The sequence below is a fragment of the Fopius arisanus genome, unplaced genomic scaffold (genome assembly GCF_000806365.1).
Source record: "Fopius arisanus strain USDA-PBARC FA_bdor unplaced genomic scaffold, ASM80636v1 scaffold00003, whole genome shotgun sequence".
In the NCBI taxonomy this organism is placed as follows: Eukaryota; Metazoa; Arthropoda; class Insecta; order Hymenoptera; family Braconidae; genus Fopius; species Fopius arisanus.
In genome coordinates this window covers 505,698-521,168 of record NW_011887742.1, presented here as the reverse complement: position 1 = coordinate 521,168, position 15,471 = coordinate 505,698, and the positions used below count along the sequence as shown (strand labels likewise).

General features: G+C 35.8%; 2 protein-coding genes across 3 annotated transcripts in view; one reads left to right on the top strand and one right to left on the bottom strand.

Annotated features, from left to right (window-relative positions):
- The window catches only part of LOC105268514 (uncharacterized), an 85,259-nt gene that overhangs the window by 45,212 nt on the left and 24,576 nt on the right, over window positions 1–15,471 (bottom strand). The gene's annotated exons all lie outside the window — the stretch shown is intronic.
- Window positions 1–15,471, top strand: part of LOC105268525 (adenylate cyclase type 6) — a 62,427-nt gene that overhangs the window by 35,247 nt on the left and 11,709 nt on the right. For both annotated transcript variants that reach the window (XM_011308167.1, XM_011308157.1), the window contains one exon: window positions 12,812–12,961. In XM_011308167.1, coding sequence (XP_011306469.1) covers window positions 12,812–12,961 — 150 coding nt within the window. The remainder of the gene's footprint in view (window positions 1–12,811; window positions 12,962–15,471) is intronic.

The window sequence follows — 15,471 nt, the reverse complement described above, 5'->3', positions numbered from 1 at the left end:
TTATTTATTTATTTATTTATTTCTTTATTTATTTATTTGGAATTCGGTATTATGGAAGTATTTATATGGATTTACTGGTGTGAAGTAAATATATTTAGCAAAATAAATTTTCTCGGATTGGAAAACTTTGGGATGCCAACTACTTCGTCGGTCGCTTCAATAATCGGACGAAAGCCCCGATGGTCTTCATCTCATGTGGATAGAGCTTAGAAAGACATTCTGCCTTCCAACTCCTCTTCCGGCTTTAGCGACAGAGGGGAATGAGTGACATCAAGCGGTCAATGAGTCGACGACCCCAGAATCCATTTTTTTCTGCTTTTCTCCTGACACAGCTTGTCACTTTCTTCTTCAATCGGAACCTGAAGCTTGCCACATAAGGGCCCAACATAACGAGAGCTGAGGATATTGGAACATGAAAGGGAATACCAATCACTACGTGTCGATTTTCTCCTATTTCGCCAGCTCGATTTTCTCAATATTCGAAATTAGTCTGACGGTTTTTCCTGCACGCGAGATTCACCAGTCTAGGATTTTACTCACTTTTCTCCCCTCGGTTCCTGGCAGGTAGAATTCACAATATTTTTTCGGTAAGCAATTCCAAACTTTTGTTGTTATCAAATCGATGGGACAATCTAGGGTACTGAAGTCACTTTTATCTAATATTCTAACGAATTTTTACTAGGGTGAAGAATCATTGAATTTTTCATGTGCTGCTTTGAATTTACTGACATTGACATTGAGAAATTTCATGTCATTTTCCATGAGGAATTACTTCGGGGTCACGAAATGGTCATAAAACGGTTAATTCTGTCTGACCTGAATCCATGGAAAAATTACAATTATTTCCCCTTCCTCTCGATTAAAACCGACTATTAATTAAAACTCCAACTTTCTTAGAATTGCCAATTTCCTTTTTTGTAAAGAAATCAGCATAAAGATCCGCCTGAGCAAATAAACTCATCTTTTTCAATTACCACTAGCGGTACACCGAAAATCAATATCCTGTTACTCCCTCAATACCGGAAAAACGCCAAAATCAAAATGGGCAATATTTTCCAACCGGGCAATTTGCAGTTTCCAATTTCCCATTAGTTGGCAAGTAAACAAGCACTCCGATTGTTCCTCTCGCTCAAAATTGGATAAAAGTGAAGTAAAAATATTTTATTGCGCCGATCAATGATCAGAATCGCCAGTGGAGTAAAAAAAATAACGTCGAAGATAAAGGAAGTAGGAAGGGGGATGTAGTTACAGGTAGAAACGAAACTGGATGGCTTTTTTCCCGTATTCAGGATAAAAGCTTCACCCTCAGCAGTTGTCCTGGGCAGCGTATGAGTGCTTTCCTGTACAATGCATTGAAAATCCATTCAAACTGTCCTCTGTACCGCAGCATTGTACATCGGAACTTCCTTGGCTTCCACAATCATGCACAGTGGATAATCCGGTGAGGATGCTCGTCAGCCTCACTATTTCGTTGCGCGAATATATTTCCGGATTTAAAGTCACAAAACGTCGAGCTCCTTACATTCACAATCAACTTATCCCTCCAAGGATGCATTCTAAAAGGAATAAACTATTTATATTAACTATTATTAAAAAGAATAGCTTACTCATATAAATTAAATAAAATCGAAGACAAATCGATGACATGACGAATGAAATTCATAATAATTCACTATTTCTTTGGTGATAATTTATTTTTGACGTGTAATTGCCGTTTATTCCCTTCAGTGTCGATGATAACATCACCGAGTTTAATCATCACGAGCGAGGCAAAAATATCCCTCGTTGAGTCGCTCAATGCCATTTCAAATCCAATTGGCAATAACTCTGGGATAATCATCCCAACCTGGAATACATTTCACAAGTATAGATGATCGATGCCATGATATGATTCGCGGGAATATTCCTGATTATTCAGGATTATGAATCATACTGCATTCCATGTAAAAATAATGCTATTGATTCTATCTATTACCTTGAAATATACGAGAGATTTCAGTTTTTGTTCGGGACTCATGCAATTCATAATCGGATTATTCGTGTGTTGTACTGTATGTCCGATATTCATTTATCATACTGGTTTGCATAAATTTTTTGAAATTTTAATCATAATATCATCCGAACTCACAATTACGCGGGCAAATTGTCTTCCAATGATTCTAACCGTTTGTTAAATTTCTTATTCACTTAGCACTTTCCTTTTCAATAATTTCACCTGCAATTTTTTGGCAGCTCATTGTTTATGCAAATGCAGATGGAGATGATTGTCCCATTGTCGTCGACTCCCGTCAATATTAAATTCAAAAATTCTTGAAAACGGTCACAATCCAGCATAAATCCCCCAAAATATAGCATTAATAAAAATCATCTGTTGATCAACTCATTCGTTTCATCGAGACACGTCGGTTAGGAATTGGAGGAGACGAAAACTGGACTGAAGTGTTTCTCGCTGTTCGATCGACGATTTCTACAAGAACTTGTCAGATATTGTGTACTGAGTACTTTAATGATGGATCATATGGATCATATGGATCCAAATCTTCATATCAAAACAATTTTTTATTTTCCGATTATTTCGATTTATGTTCACCACTGGGTTTCCCGCATCGGGTGATAAGGTGATAATATGATAGAATTTCAAGGAATAAATTTCATATCGCCGGAATGCCTGATTGCTCTCGTCCTTTTTTACTGCCATTACTTGAACCATGGAAATATCGTCAATCAGGGCACATGGACGTGCAGTGGAATAGATGGCCCGGGGGAGAACGGAAAAGTTTCATTTTACCTCGGCGTATCGAGCGTTTAATTTTAACTTTTTGCCTACCTATGGAGGAAATCCACGAGGTGTACACAGTTTGTGGGAGAGGTGGCTCGTAAACCATCGGCATAGGGTGAAGAGGGCAACAAAAAAAAAATTGCCATCGACATTCCCCCGGGCCTCGACCATGCAACAACGTTACCTCCAGCGTTTTCGTCATACACGGGTAACAGGAAATGTAATTACGCCTGTTAGATCTCCCCTCCTTTCGGTGAAAAACGGAAATATTATTCACACTATATTCCATCAGTCACTTATTGATACCATCGATTTATCAAATTGAATCTTTTCCGGGGGGAAAGATCCACATATGCATTTGAATGGAAAACTGCAACGAGTTGCGAATAATTGGACACCTCGGCGACATCATAATGGGAGCATTGGAAACTTATTTCATATAGAATTGTGTGATGAAATGTCTTCCAGGGTGAAAAAAAAAGTGTAATCCGAATATTTTTTCCAAATTTTCAAAACATTTCTGGAAAACTTTGCGGAAAATTTTTTTTTAGAAACAAAAAGAATCGGGAAACAAGACAATTTTATTACAATATATATATTACAATTTATTACAATGTTATAATCCGCGAATTGCGATCAATTCACTACAATTATTATTTTATTATTTAATACACCCTTACAGTGCAATATTTTTGATGTTCTCTAAAAGCTAGTTATGCGAAAAATTCTAGTGGAACTGTCAGTTTTCCGTTATATAATCTTTCCTTGAAACATGATGTTGAAGGAGGTAAAAACAAGTAACATTAATGAGAAAGTAGAATCCAGTGTGAGGCTAGCTGGTACATAGGGATTAGGTGGCAGAGCCGAGTGGAATTACAATCACCAGTAGAAAGAGCAATTTTCAGTTTTTTTTTTCTTCTCTCTCGAGAAAAAAAAACAACGCCGAATTTAGCGTATTTCTACCTTAAATGTATGCTATGATCTTCATTTTATTCAATTTCACTCTTTTCACGGAAAATTCTTTTTCATTTTTCACCGTTTTCGTTTTATCTCCCGGTGATTTGACTTTTGGTTTTCGCATTGGAATAGCTGAACTCATTCCCTATTCCACAAAACAAGAGATCGACGATCCGTAAACTTCCAACAACGAGACTCCGCAACCGGAAGCGGAAGTTGGGGGTAGGAGGTTTCAGGAGAGATGAGGAGAATCGATATTTCTTACAGGATCGATTTTCCTTCGTTTAGTCCTCGGATCTGGGGTAACTACACTGAAAATGGACACCTTCAGAGAAGATCAGGATACGTAATTCTGATCTAACAATTTTAATCAATAAAAATTTTACTGAACTTTGAAGAATTCAGGGCAACGAAAAAATAAATGCTGGAGGAATATCTCTGGATCTAACACAGGCAGCAAAATTTTTCTTACCACCATCTTTGTAGAGTGTAATGAACTCCATCGAAAAGATCTTTCCCAAAATTCGCTATCTCTCATAGATTCACAGATTTCCCGAAATTTTTTCCGAAATCGGATTCAATGTTTTCATATGAATTCTTACTTTCTTATTCTCAATAATATTAAAAATCAATCGACATTATGTTACTGTTTATTTGCCACTAAAAACTCGTTCGCTAATGGAAATTGTTTTTTTACAACCTTGATTGATTGGAGGACGATTTTAATTCCCATCAATTGATTAATACCTGCAGAATTTCCAACATTTTCACCCATCACGTTCTTTTAACGACGGAGGACTTAAAAATTGATAATAATAACAACTTGAATATCCAAAAAATGTACTGATTAATAAATTCTAACAAAAATAATTAGCGTTTTTTTAGAGTCTCACGAAATACAGAACGTGTCATTTTCCTTCTTCCAGAAATTAACAGAAAAATTCTCAACTGGCGAATAAACGCGAATAAGACCGAGTCTATCGGTGTGTCCATCTCACCCCAATTTACCCCAGACCTACATGAGGTGCGAATTTAACACGCGTTCGCAGTTGAACCCCACTCGGTTGTTTTACTTTCACCCAATTATCTCCAACTATCCTGATGATTTTTTTTTCTGTAGAAAAACTTTCGTGCCTCAGATAGAAATTTTCCAGCAGCTGTTGATTGTAGATAACAGCAGGGAATTAATCGAGGCGCAGGTTTTCGGGTCAACTCTGGGGATCCGGATTGTAGGGGCTTTTGTGAAGGGTCGACGATACATTTTGGTTGGGAATAACAACATGGGGGAATTCATTCAATCAGCATTTCAACCTTCTGGGCTAATGATGAAGCCATCAAGGACGAGTGGTCAAGATGTCCATGTTACTGTGATCAATCTGTTCGGGTGTCCACGGAGGGGAGATTAATGTTGTCGATTCCTTGAGAAGAGGCCAGAACTGCTGGAAGGTCTGTTGACCTTCTTTTTACCTTGTGCATTAATTCAATTATTCGGGCATAACGCTCATGCTTTTTTTTTTATTTATAATTTATGAAACGAAAATTAAGGAACACTCCTAAAAAATTCTGCAATACTTCCAAAAATCTCAATTACCTCCCGCTACAGAATTACCGATAAAATATGTAATTTTTATTGAATAATGCTCTCGGGGTCACAGACGCCGAGAAAAGAGCAAAAAAGTGGAAATATACAGTCCGATGATTTCGATTATATATGAATTATTATTCAGATTGAGGTTGAGGCCCACAGGTGCAATTTTTCGCACGGCGATGGAAATGGGAATTCCGTGTTTCGGGAGTTTTGGAAACCTACGGTTTTTGCGGTTTTCATGCATCGAAATATTCTTTCTTCAAAGTCCTGCATGTGATAGAAGCATCGAGAGAATCTGGATACTTTTTTGCGGGGAATTTCGCCAAATTAAATAATTCTGCGGTTTATACAGGAAGACCTACAATTCTTTTTATTTGTGGTCGAGACCACAAATGCAATTCTTCTTTTGCACATAGGTTTAAAATGACAGCTTCATTTTCTAAATTAATAATTTCACATGTTCTACAAATAGATTTAAGATTGTTCATCAGTATTCTGTACTGCAATTGAATTTTCAGCGGAATATTCCTCATAGCACAATATTAAAAATTTCGTGAATTGCAAAGAAAGTCACAAAGTCATCTCAATTTTTGACTATATGCGATCGAATTCCCTTTCAGTAAAAAATAATCACAAATTTCCTCATTTATCGAATGATAATTGATTTTTTGATCTGAATTTTTTTACCTGAATTTTTTTACCTGAAAATAGATAATCACCGAAATATTTAAAAAATTGATTCGTCAATAAAGATTTCATGCAGAAATTTAATTTCGCGTTTTCGTTATTGAAAATTTCTATTTCTTTCAACTTGAAATTTCAAATATAATTTTTCAACAGTGCAGATTAATTTCGAGCGATAATTCAACCAATCGCAGAGATATTTCAGTGAAACGGAGAAAATTAATATCGCAAAATTGGATGTTCCATGGATTTCATATCTGGTGAAAAAAATTCTCCGCTGATATCAACGGAAGTCATTTTAATGTCCCATCATTAATCACTGGGAGTCGGTATATTGAATGGAGTTTTCTTCCGGATTCCGATCAATAGGTGCATCACCCTGGCAATTTTTATTTACAGACCATTCTCCCTTCATTACTCCCTGCAACATCTAGCATTGGCATATTAATGATTAGGTTTTCAGGTCCCTGATATCTCTCTTCTATAATCAGATGATTCCTCTATTCCTCTCAGCCTCTTCCCGCATATTCTTTATTGCAGTTCAATTTACTCCATAATCAATTAATCATTAATTATTTAGAATGTATTCCGGGGGCGCGATCGGTAATGGCATCACTCCAATTTTACGAATAAATATGTATAAAATAAATATAAATGAGGACATTCATCAGAAGTATCAAAAATGTTTATCTCGTCGAATAATTCACGAATATTTTTTACATTTTTTACTTCTTGTCCTTCTTTGAATATATGATGGATACCATTTACAATTATTATGTAGAGACATGCGATTTTACATCAGTAGAGAATCGCTAACAATCTAATACTTCGATCTATTCAAATCCACCCTTGAATACTTTCATCACGAAAATATTTCTCGGAAAATGTTCCCTGCCATATCCCATATTTCGATCTCAACTCTGTTATTTCGATCTCCATTTCTCGTTCTGGGGTATCCATAACTCTCTGCGGTTACTGTGACATGGAAATCTCGAGTTGGAAGACAACATGCGATGACCAATAGCAATATTACGTGTCTCAGGACCCCTTGTCCGATAGAAACAATATTTTTGCCTTCAAGCATGTGATTTCTCAAATTACAACCGCTTTTATTTCAAAATCGATGAACAATATTTCTGCTGTCATTCTAAATCATGTTGGTGTCCATAACTTTCGGGATTAATTTAAATAATTTTCAACAATTTATGCATCATTTACTCACCTTTCTTCATTATTTATTAATCATCTATTATGGATAGATCGAGATTACACGGGAAAAAAATTCACCAAGCTTCATTTCGTAAATAATTATATAATTAATATCATATCATTTATTTATAATGTTATGTAAAAATGACGGCGGGCTGACGTAGAAATTCAAGTTATTTCCATAATTTTTCGGTTGGAATGTGAAGTGGAATTTCTCAAGACGACGGAGAGATTCTTCTAAAGAAATTCCTTTTTCACTTCACAGAATATCTCTGTTGTGTCCTCTAAACTCACGAGACTGAACTGATCATATTTCAATTCGGAACTCAAATTTCCTATTGAAGTTACTTATTTATCCAAGTTGACTGATGCAATGGATAAGTTCGTCGACTCGTGTACAGAGGGTTGCGAGTTCAAAACTTGGGTGAATAGAATTGTTCGACTTTAAATTGATACAGGACGACGTGAAATAATGATGAAGAAAAAAATTGTTGTGGAATTCAATTAGAAGCCGAAGTGTCTGGCCACTTGAATCGCATTTTATGAGACTAATTAACTAATTAATCTATTTACGCCTATTTAATCACGAAATACTTTTTGTCTCGATGTCAAATTTTGTCTTGACATTTTTCCCTTTCTTTCCTTCGAATCTATTCATTTACGTTTTCCATTAATTTCCACCAATCAATATATAAATATATAAATCAATAGTTTATTTTAATAATCGCATAGATTATGTGAAAATATTAAAAAAAAACGTTGAATCGAAAATATATTCCATGCTGAATTATTTCTATAAATAATAATGATAAAATGACTCTGATAAAATAAATCGTCGCCGATAGCAACTCACCGGTTTTTTCGTGAAATTTTTCACAGAGAAAATTTTGCATTAAGAAAAAATGACGATAATTTTTCAGAACTAGAAGTCATTTGAATAATTTTTTCCTCTGCGTGGGCACAGCAATTTGATTCAATGGTCCCATTATGCAAAGACCCGCCTCAAGAATAAAATGATGATCAATCAGCTCGACAAAAAAATATTGATCGTCGTTCCACTCCAAAAGGAGAAATAAAAAAATTGAAGAAATCCGTAAATATTCTCTGCCCACTTGAAAATTTAATCCACAAAGGTCTACCAAATATTTGAGGGATACGGTAAGCCGGTTATTTACATGGGATTGTGTGGGTTTGAGGTCACAATGGGTTATGCATACATTTTGCGAAAATATTATTGGCGGGACAAAGTTCATACGTAAACATCCCTTGGTGAATCAGGTAAGGGATGAATACTGGCAAAATGCTTTACCCTGCATGTTGCCGAAACGATTTACTCTTTCACTTTGAGCACCATCTCAATTACCGGTACCAACATACAATGGTATATGTATATCTAGTACATAATTTATGCGACACTCTAGGGGCGCGTTCTGCAAAACTGGCAGAAATTTTTTATTGCCATTGTTATTCCATTACTGAACTGGTAATTGACAAGGAACTTGAATATGTTACTGAGGACTGAGAACTAAATGCCACGTATTTTTTTTGTCGGCCGATACGCGGATTTAAAAATCATCTAAATCAATAAATTTATTCATTATTGATTTCAATTATTTCTTCAATTGCGCATACAGAGGGAGTAGGCATTTTTTTCGCAATGTAACAGACAGCTCATGAAAAATCATCAAGATAAAAATTGAAATCATCTCTGAGGGTTGAGGGGTTGAGGGGGAGGCAAGCAAGGGATCGGGGGTAAGCTACCCCCTCGAACAGCCATTAACTCAGTAAAATAATATATGGCTCAGAATTTCATAAAATTAATTTCATTTAAAAACACATGAAAAAATACAAATATCTTTTTTTGCATTAATTTTCAAACTGCGGGTCAAAGGCAAGAGAAGAAGATGTACTTTCACATAAAATGGTTTTCTTGAATTTTGGAGTGATATATTCTTTTATTAGAATTCTTCTGGATTCGAGTTGAGGATAATATTCTTAGAAGGAATACGATATGCTATTGAATGTATAATTCAAGGAAAAAATATTCTTTCTACAATTCCCCGGAGTGAAGAGGAATAACGAAGCAATAAACTAAAAGCCAGAAGCCATTTTAATAACAAAATATTTGATGTGGTGTGGGCAAACTCGTTAAAGTGAAAGTTTTCAAATGTGAAATAGTGGTGGAACACTCCTTGAATTATAAACGCAAATGTAGAAAATTACTGAAGTTAATTCAAGGAGGCCGAAGTGGAGTGGAATACAGACGAGTGGTCATGTTTTCCCTAGGCTTAGACCAACCTGATTACAACTTTATAACTATACGAATTCTTGTTGGACATTTTGGGCGTTTGTAATCTACAAGATCCGTTGGATAATGTAAGACAATGGGGTATCTCCTGGGTCTTCTCCATCTCTGGAATATTCAGTGGGTGAGCGAATTTGAATCTCTGTGGAGTCGTGAATTGTTCGTACAGTTGTTAAAAAACGAACACTTTATTCCAGAAAGTTTCGTCTTGGCTTCAACCAGCTCGATAATCACTCGACAACTGAGTGAGATGTAATTACTGAGTCCAGTGGAAATCTGTGGAGGAAATGAGATAATAAAAATACAGTAAATTCATTATTGGAAAGGTCTCCGTGTGGAACAATTCCACTGAAGAGTCTTCATTAAAAACCTGATGAATTGATTTAAATAATTCAAAGAAGGAATAAGACACTTCATTCATTCAATGGCAAATGAGACTTAGTCGTCAGATCGGAAATAGTAGAAATCTTTAACTGTCAATTAATATGAAATTCATTCCTTTTTATTATTTCATAATAAATCGACTTTTTGGATGTTCTTAAATACCATCATTACAATTACTGGAAATAATGGAAGTTTTCCAGTTTTCTAAGCTTTCAATCCTTTCTTTCGAATTTTTCAAACTTTTCAATGTCCAATTTGCATAATAAGTCCTAGAAATCGAAATCTCATTACAATAAATAATCAATCAACATGAAAAACCATTTGTTACTCAATTTTTAAGACGAAATTTCATTGTAAATGGTATTGACGATCATATGGTGTTCATTGAACTCAATCCAATGAATACTGACTGCTCAAAAAATTCAAACGGTGGAAAAAAATTCTTCGTAATAATTGCAACAATTATGTTCAATGTGATGATAAATGTCGCCTTGTTTAATTGTTAATAATTTCAGTGAGAGAATGTCATCGGCTGCGGGAGAGATGCTTCAGAATTTTATGACGACATAATAATTCCTAGGAGAATTGCATAATTAGAGAAGATTTTACAGTCTTATATATGTTCTCCCGAATTTAGTTCTCTCAGATAAAACGACAGGATTTGCTGTACTTTAGAGACGTGTACAACTTGTTGCTACAACTCTGGAATTAATTAGAGGATGCGGGATGAAATGGACTTGTTCAAATCTTCAGGATTTCGCGATGAAATCGTGATCTCATTTCAAAGTTCAGAGTAAATATTCCATAAATGCTTTTCACACCCGTGAATTCATGAAAATTTTTCATCTCTTCCTCTCAATGCACGCGTCAATATTTCGATCTCTGGATTTATGGGAAATATTCTTGAATATGGAATATTTATCCCCGAGGAAGAGGGTCTTTGCAAAAGATTTTTCCCTTATTTTCTCCCATGTGCTTAAAGAAGGATAAAATTGTGATTGAAAATAAAGTGGCAGATTACACCTACCACCAGCTTCATTTTCACCGTTGAAAAATTTTATTGGACATTTTGAATAGAATTTCCAAATATTTGCCTAAAAAATTCAAAATTAATAGAAAACCACCAAAAACGGAAATTCCCGTTCAATTTTTATTTCATAATTAATAAAAATCTGAACAATTCACTATCACGTAAGTTGGTAAAAAAAAAAAATATGTCGATTAATTTTCCAAAAGTGTGACGCTAAATTTACAAAAATAATTTGAGTGGATGCATGCGTGATTATCAGCACGTAATCCGTACAAATCCTCAATGACACAGCATAACCCGTTGTACATGGAAGGATAGAAGTAATTGGCCGGGCAACAAGATCCAGAAGGTAGAGCCCGTAGATCAAAGAGCCCTGTAAGCACTGAGCGCTCCAATAACGACACAGGATAGCCCAGGGTACACGACGCGGATTTAATTAGAGAGAGAGGATGGTCAACGGGCGTGAATACTACTCTTCGACCCTTGTGTTCCAACCAACAGGTCTATAGTTGTACCTTTATACTTAGCTTTCTCTCTGTGTCGGAGGAACCTCACCAAACTCAATAATCTACCTTGGCTCTGCCACAGAGACAGCCAACAGCCAACAGCCGACTCCAGGGGCACCAGGGGGTGATGCAAAATTTTCATGCACGTACACTTTGGCTGTCGTACCATTACATGGGCAATTGTCGGGAATCGTTGGTTAATTTTCGTCTCGTGTTGACTCGTCTGGCCTCCTATTCATTGTCACTATTCACCCGACGGTTCAAACCCCACGGTTTAATGGAAAATGCCCGCAAAAGCTCAGCTACCGACAAAATAACATCACGAATTTCACACATCTCATACAGTACTTTTGTTGTTCCTGGATTTTTTCATCTGCAATAGTGAGTCCTGTCGATAGAATAAATAGACCAGAAAAAAAAACCCACACATGAAAAACTTAAAACCCACGGAACTTAATAAACTATAGGAGAATTAACATTGGTCTATTTTTTCTGTGGTCTATTTTTTCAGGGATAATTTTTCTGATCGTAGAACTGACGAATGTGGAATGTGTTATTCTGGCCAGAGGTTGATTTCCTATTTATTAAGACGATTCTTTCTCATCTCAAGGACAAAAAAGCACTCGTGCGGATTGGAGTCACGAATAGGGTATTTTAGCATGGGAAGGCATTCGCCCTGGGATTTACTCTGAAGAGGAGCTGGTACCAAGTAGGTGGTGTAAGTTGGGGGTGCAATCGAGTGGAACCCACCACCGTTGAAACAAACCCGGTGTGGTTGAACCTCAGACTGTCTATTTTTAGAAAATGAAAATCCCAACTTGCACGACTAGAGGTACAACATGCTACCAGATACAATGTGTAATAGAGGCCACAGCGTCGGTGAACCTCACTACTCAGTCCTTTCAGGAAGTAGAATAGCCCGGACTCTAGTCCGACACGTTTCAGAACAGTCTATTTAACCAGGAGAAAGGGTCACTGTTTTTTTTATGAATCCTTTGTTTTTTTTTCACTTTTTTTTCTTCTCCCTTTCTATACAATACCATTGAAAATTCCTTGGAATTTTCCTAGCCATGTCAGTTGAATGTTCAACTCTGTAAATTTTATTCCAAATATATAAATCGTTTGAATTCAATTGCAGTTGAAATCGGATTTTTCTGGTAAATGAAAATTTACTTTTGAGTGTAAGCTTGAATTTTTACGTCCATCATAGAAATTAAGTGATTCGTTGATGAAAAATTCATTATTGATCATTTTTTTTATTGAAAGTTTCAAGTGAAATGGAAGATTTGAGGCATGTAGGCTGCCATAAAATGCTTTTCTCTTTGGGTGAAACAGATATTTAATAAAAGTTTATGTATTTATGTTTCAGTTATTGAGCTCAATTGTTGTAGTGGGTGGTACAAACGTGGCTGGTGCATTAACGCATCATCCCCGGGAGCTAGCTCAGAGACAAGCTTTCCTGGAAACACGTCAATGCGTCGAAGCCCGGCTGACCACACAACGAGAAAATCAGCAACAGGTATTCATATCGTGAATAACTTGATATGAAAATTACGTTTCACCCTTTCCCATATTAATCCTTCTCACTTTACATTTCACTATTAAATTCCTCGGATTACATAGAACATAGATTTTACTGGAGCTAGGGGGAAATTGTATTTGGAATCTAGTGCTCAGCAACTCACAGTGAAATCAATCCTCTCCACTCGGTGTAATGTAAAATTATTTCATCTCTCTTCTACTCACGAATAATTTGAGCATCCGATCGTTTATCCCAGATTTATCACTAGACGTTATTTTCTGCGAATAAGTAAAAAATAAAATGTCCGACAATATAATTTAGGTCGATGCAAAAACTCAAATGGAAACCTCGTGCCCGTTTTTATTGTTCAGTCGTTGTGATTTTTTTATTATTCTTTATTGAACTGTTCAAAATCACTTGGCGTTTTTTATTCTGGTCGGGATATTTATTTTCTTGGAATAAAGTCTTCAGTAGTTTGGTCTTTGAGGACAGGCGATGGCTCTGTATTTTTATTTATGGAAATTTTCTAAATATTCAGAACTACTTGAATATAAAATATTGCTCCGATGAACTTCATGGAACAATCGTGGGAGCAATAACAAATGTTTTTGTTTTTTTCAATAAATCTCGTTAATGTTCTCGTTCTCGTGAATTAAGGAGAGTAAATAATTTATAAGCAGACGGAATTACCGACTTAGACTCATGATCAAATTCGCTGTTGGATTTTTAAAAAAGCCACGAATTTGTGGCTGAAGATTGGAAGTGAAATTTTTTTTCTCAAGTTAATTTCACTTGAGAATGTAAACCTCATGCAATTTCAAGTTTCACGGAATTTGTAAACAGTAGAGTTGACTGAAGTTCACTGAAGTTTCTCAACTGATTTGAATTTTTAATCAATATGTGAATATTCAGTGCCATATCAGACTGACTTTCTAATTAATTGAAAAGTAAACAACATGTTTACTGGAATTCCCTTTATGTCGACAGGAAATTCAGAATATTCCGAGTCTCCCGTACATTGAGAAATTTTCCATTCCAAAAATTCGCTAATTCGCTAAATCTCGGTGTAAACGACACGTATAGCGAAAATTTTGAAAATATATCCCCAAATTTGGGGTGCAGTTTCTCTAGAAACTCGAAACACTCACGCAAATCTCTTTCGATCCTCACCCGACACAAGAAATATAGAAATAAATTTCTTTGTGAATATCGTGGGAGCACAGGTCCATAAACCTCGAATATTCGACGCATGTAAAAATCATATTGTGAGGAAACATTGACATTCTGATGAACACTCGAGTAAAAATATTTCAGTCACGAAGGATTGCCCACGTATAGTACACCCCGGCTGCTACGCTAGTTGACATCCCTCATAAATAATTAATAACTCACCGAAGTACGATGAGAATCACTTCTTATTTGCATATGCATGAGTCTTCGACCCGAGTATGAATTAACTTTCGGAACGGATCAAGGTGTAATTAACGGCGATTTCCCTGTGACTGGTTAGTGTTCCCTTCAGCAACTCCGATCACAAAATTCGGAAGCTCCATTCCATTATGATGAAGATTAAATCTAACGGATCTGATCTTCTTTTTTTATCGAGGATGATTGAACTTGGCCAGTTTCATCACGGAACTATTATGCATGCACATAATGCCGCACAATTATCCCCATTCAATGAGTCCCTTGATCTCCTTGACATTCTGGAGAATTGAGAAAGTTGAAACAGACTTGGAAACTCGGCAGACACAACGAAGAGAGAATTTCAAATAAGGATAATGGTCAGTGTCAGGATCCATTACTCCATCTGCGTAATAAGGCTATTTATGATCTCACAGAGACACAATTCGGTGTACAATACAAAGAGAGAGAGAATTTGTGATTAGACCCTATTTCATACTCAGCTGATATCATGCTAATTCTTAATATTACTTTACTGCATCATCTCCCTGCAATTATGATATTGGAAATTTTGAAAAGGAATTATTACCCTTTCAAAGAATTGCAAGAATTCATCTACTTCTTGCTCATCTTCCAAATATTCACAAGAATGTTTTATGTTACTCTTCGTAATCGTCTTAATCGGTCTTTCCAATTATAGGAAAATACTTTTCCTCTGACGTCTGGTTTATCTGTCTCCGGACTTCGTCGTATTCCAAGGAATTTCTCAGAATTGAAGGAAGATAGCGATATTTTCATAATTACATTATTTGTAAAGACAGATACGAGCTACAAGAAAGGTATCTATAAAAATATCTCTATCTCCCCTCGATTTCGAGATATTCTCAATAAATTGGCGTCGACTTAATTGACTTCTCCAGTTTACCACTTTGTCAGAGAATTAAATTGAAATTGATTCAATTCTAATGGATGTTCATCCAACGAGTCATTAGCGGTGTTTAATTATAATTACCACTGCAAAGCATCAGTCATTGTTAATAAATATAGTTGGTTCCTGCAAATGGTCATTTGTTAATAGTTAATAAATGAATATTAGAGATCTA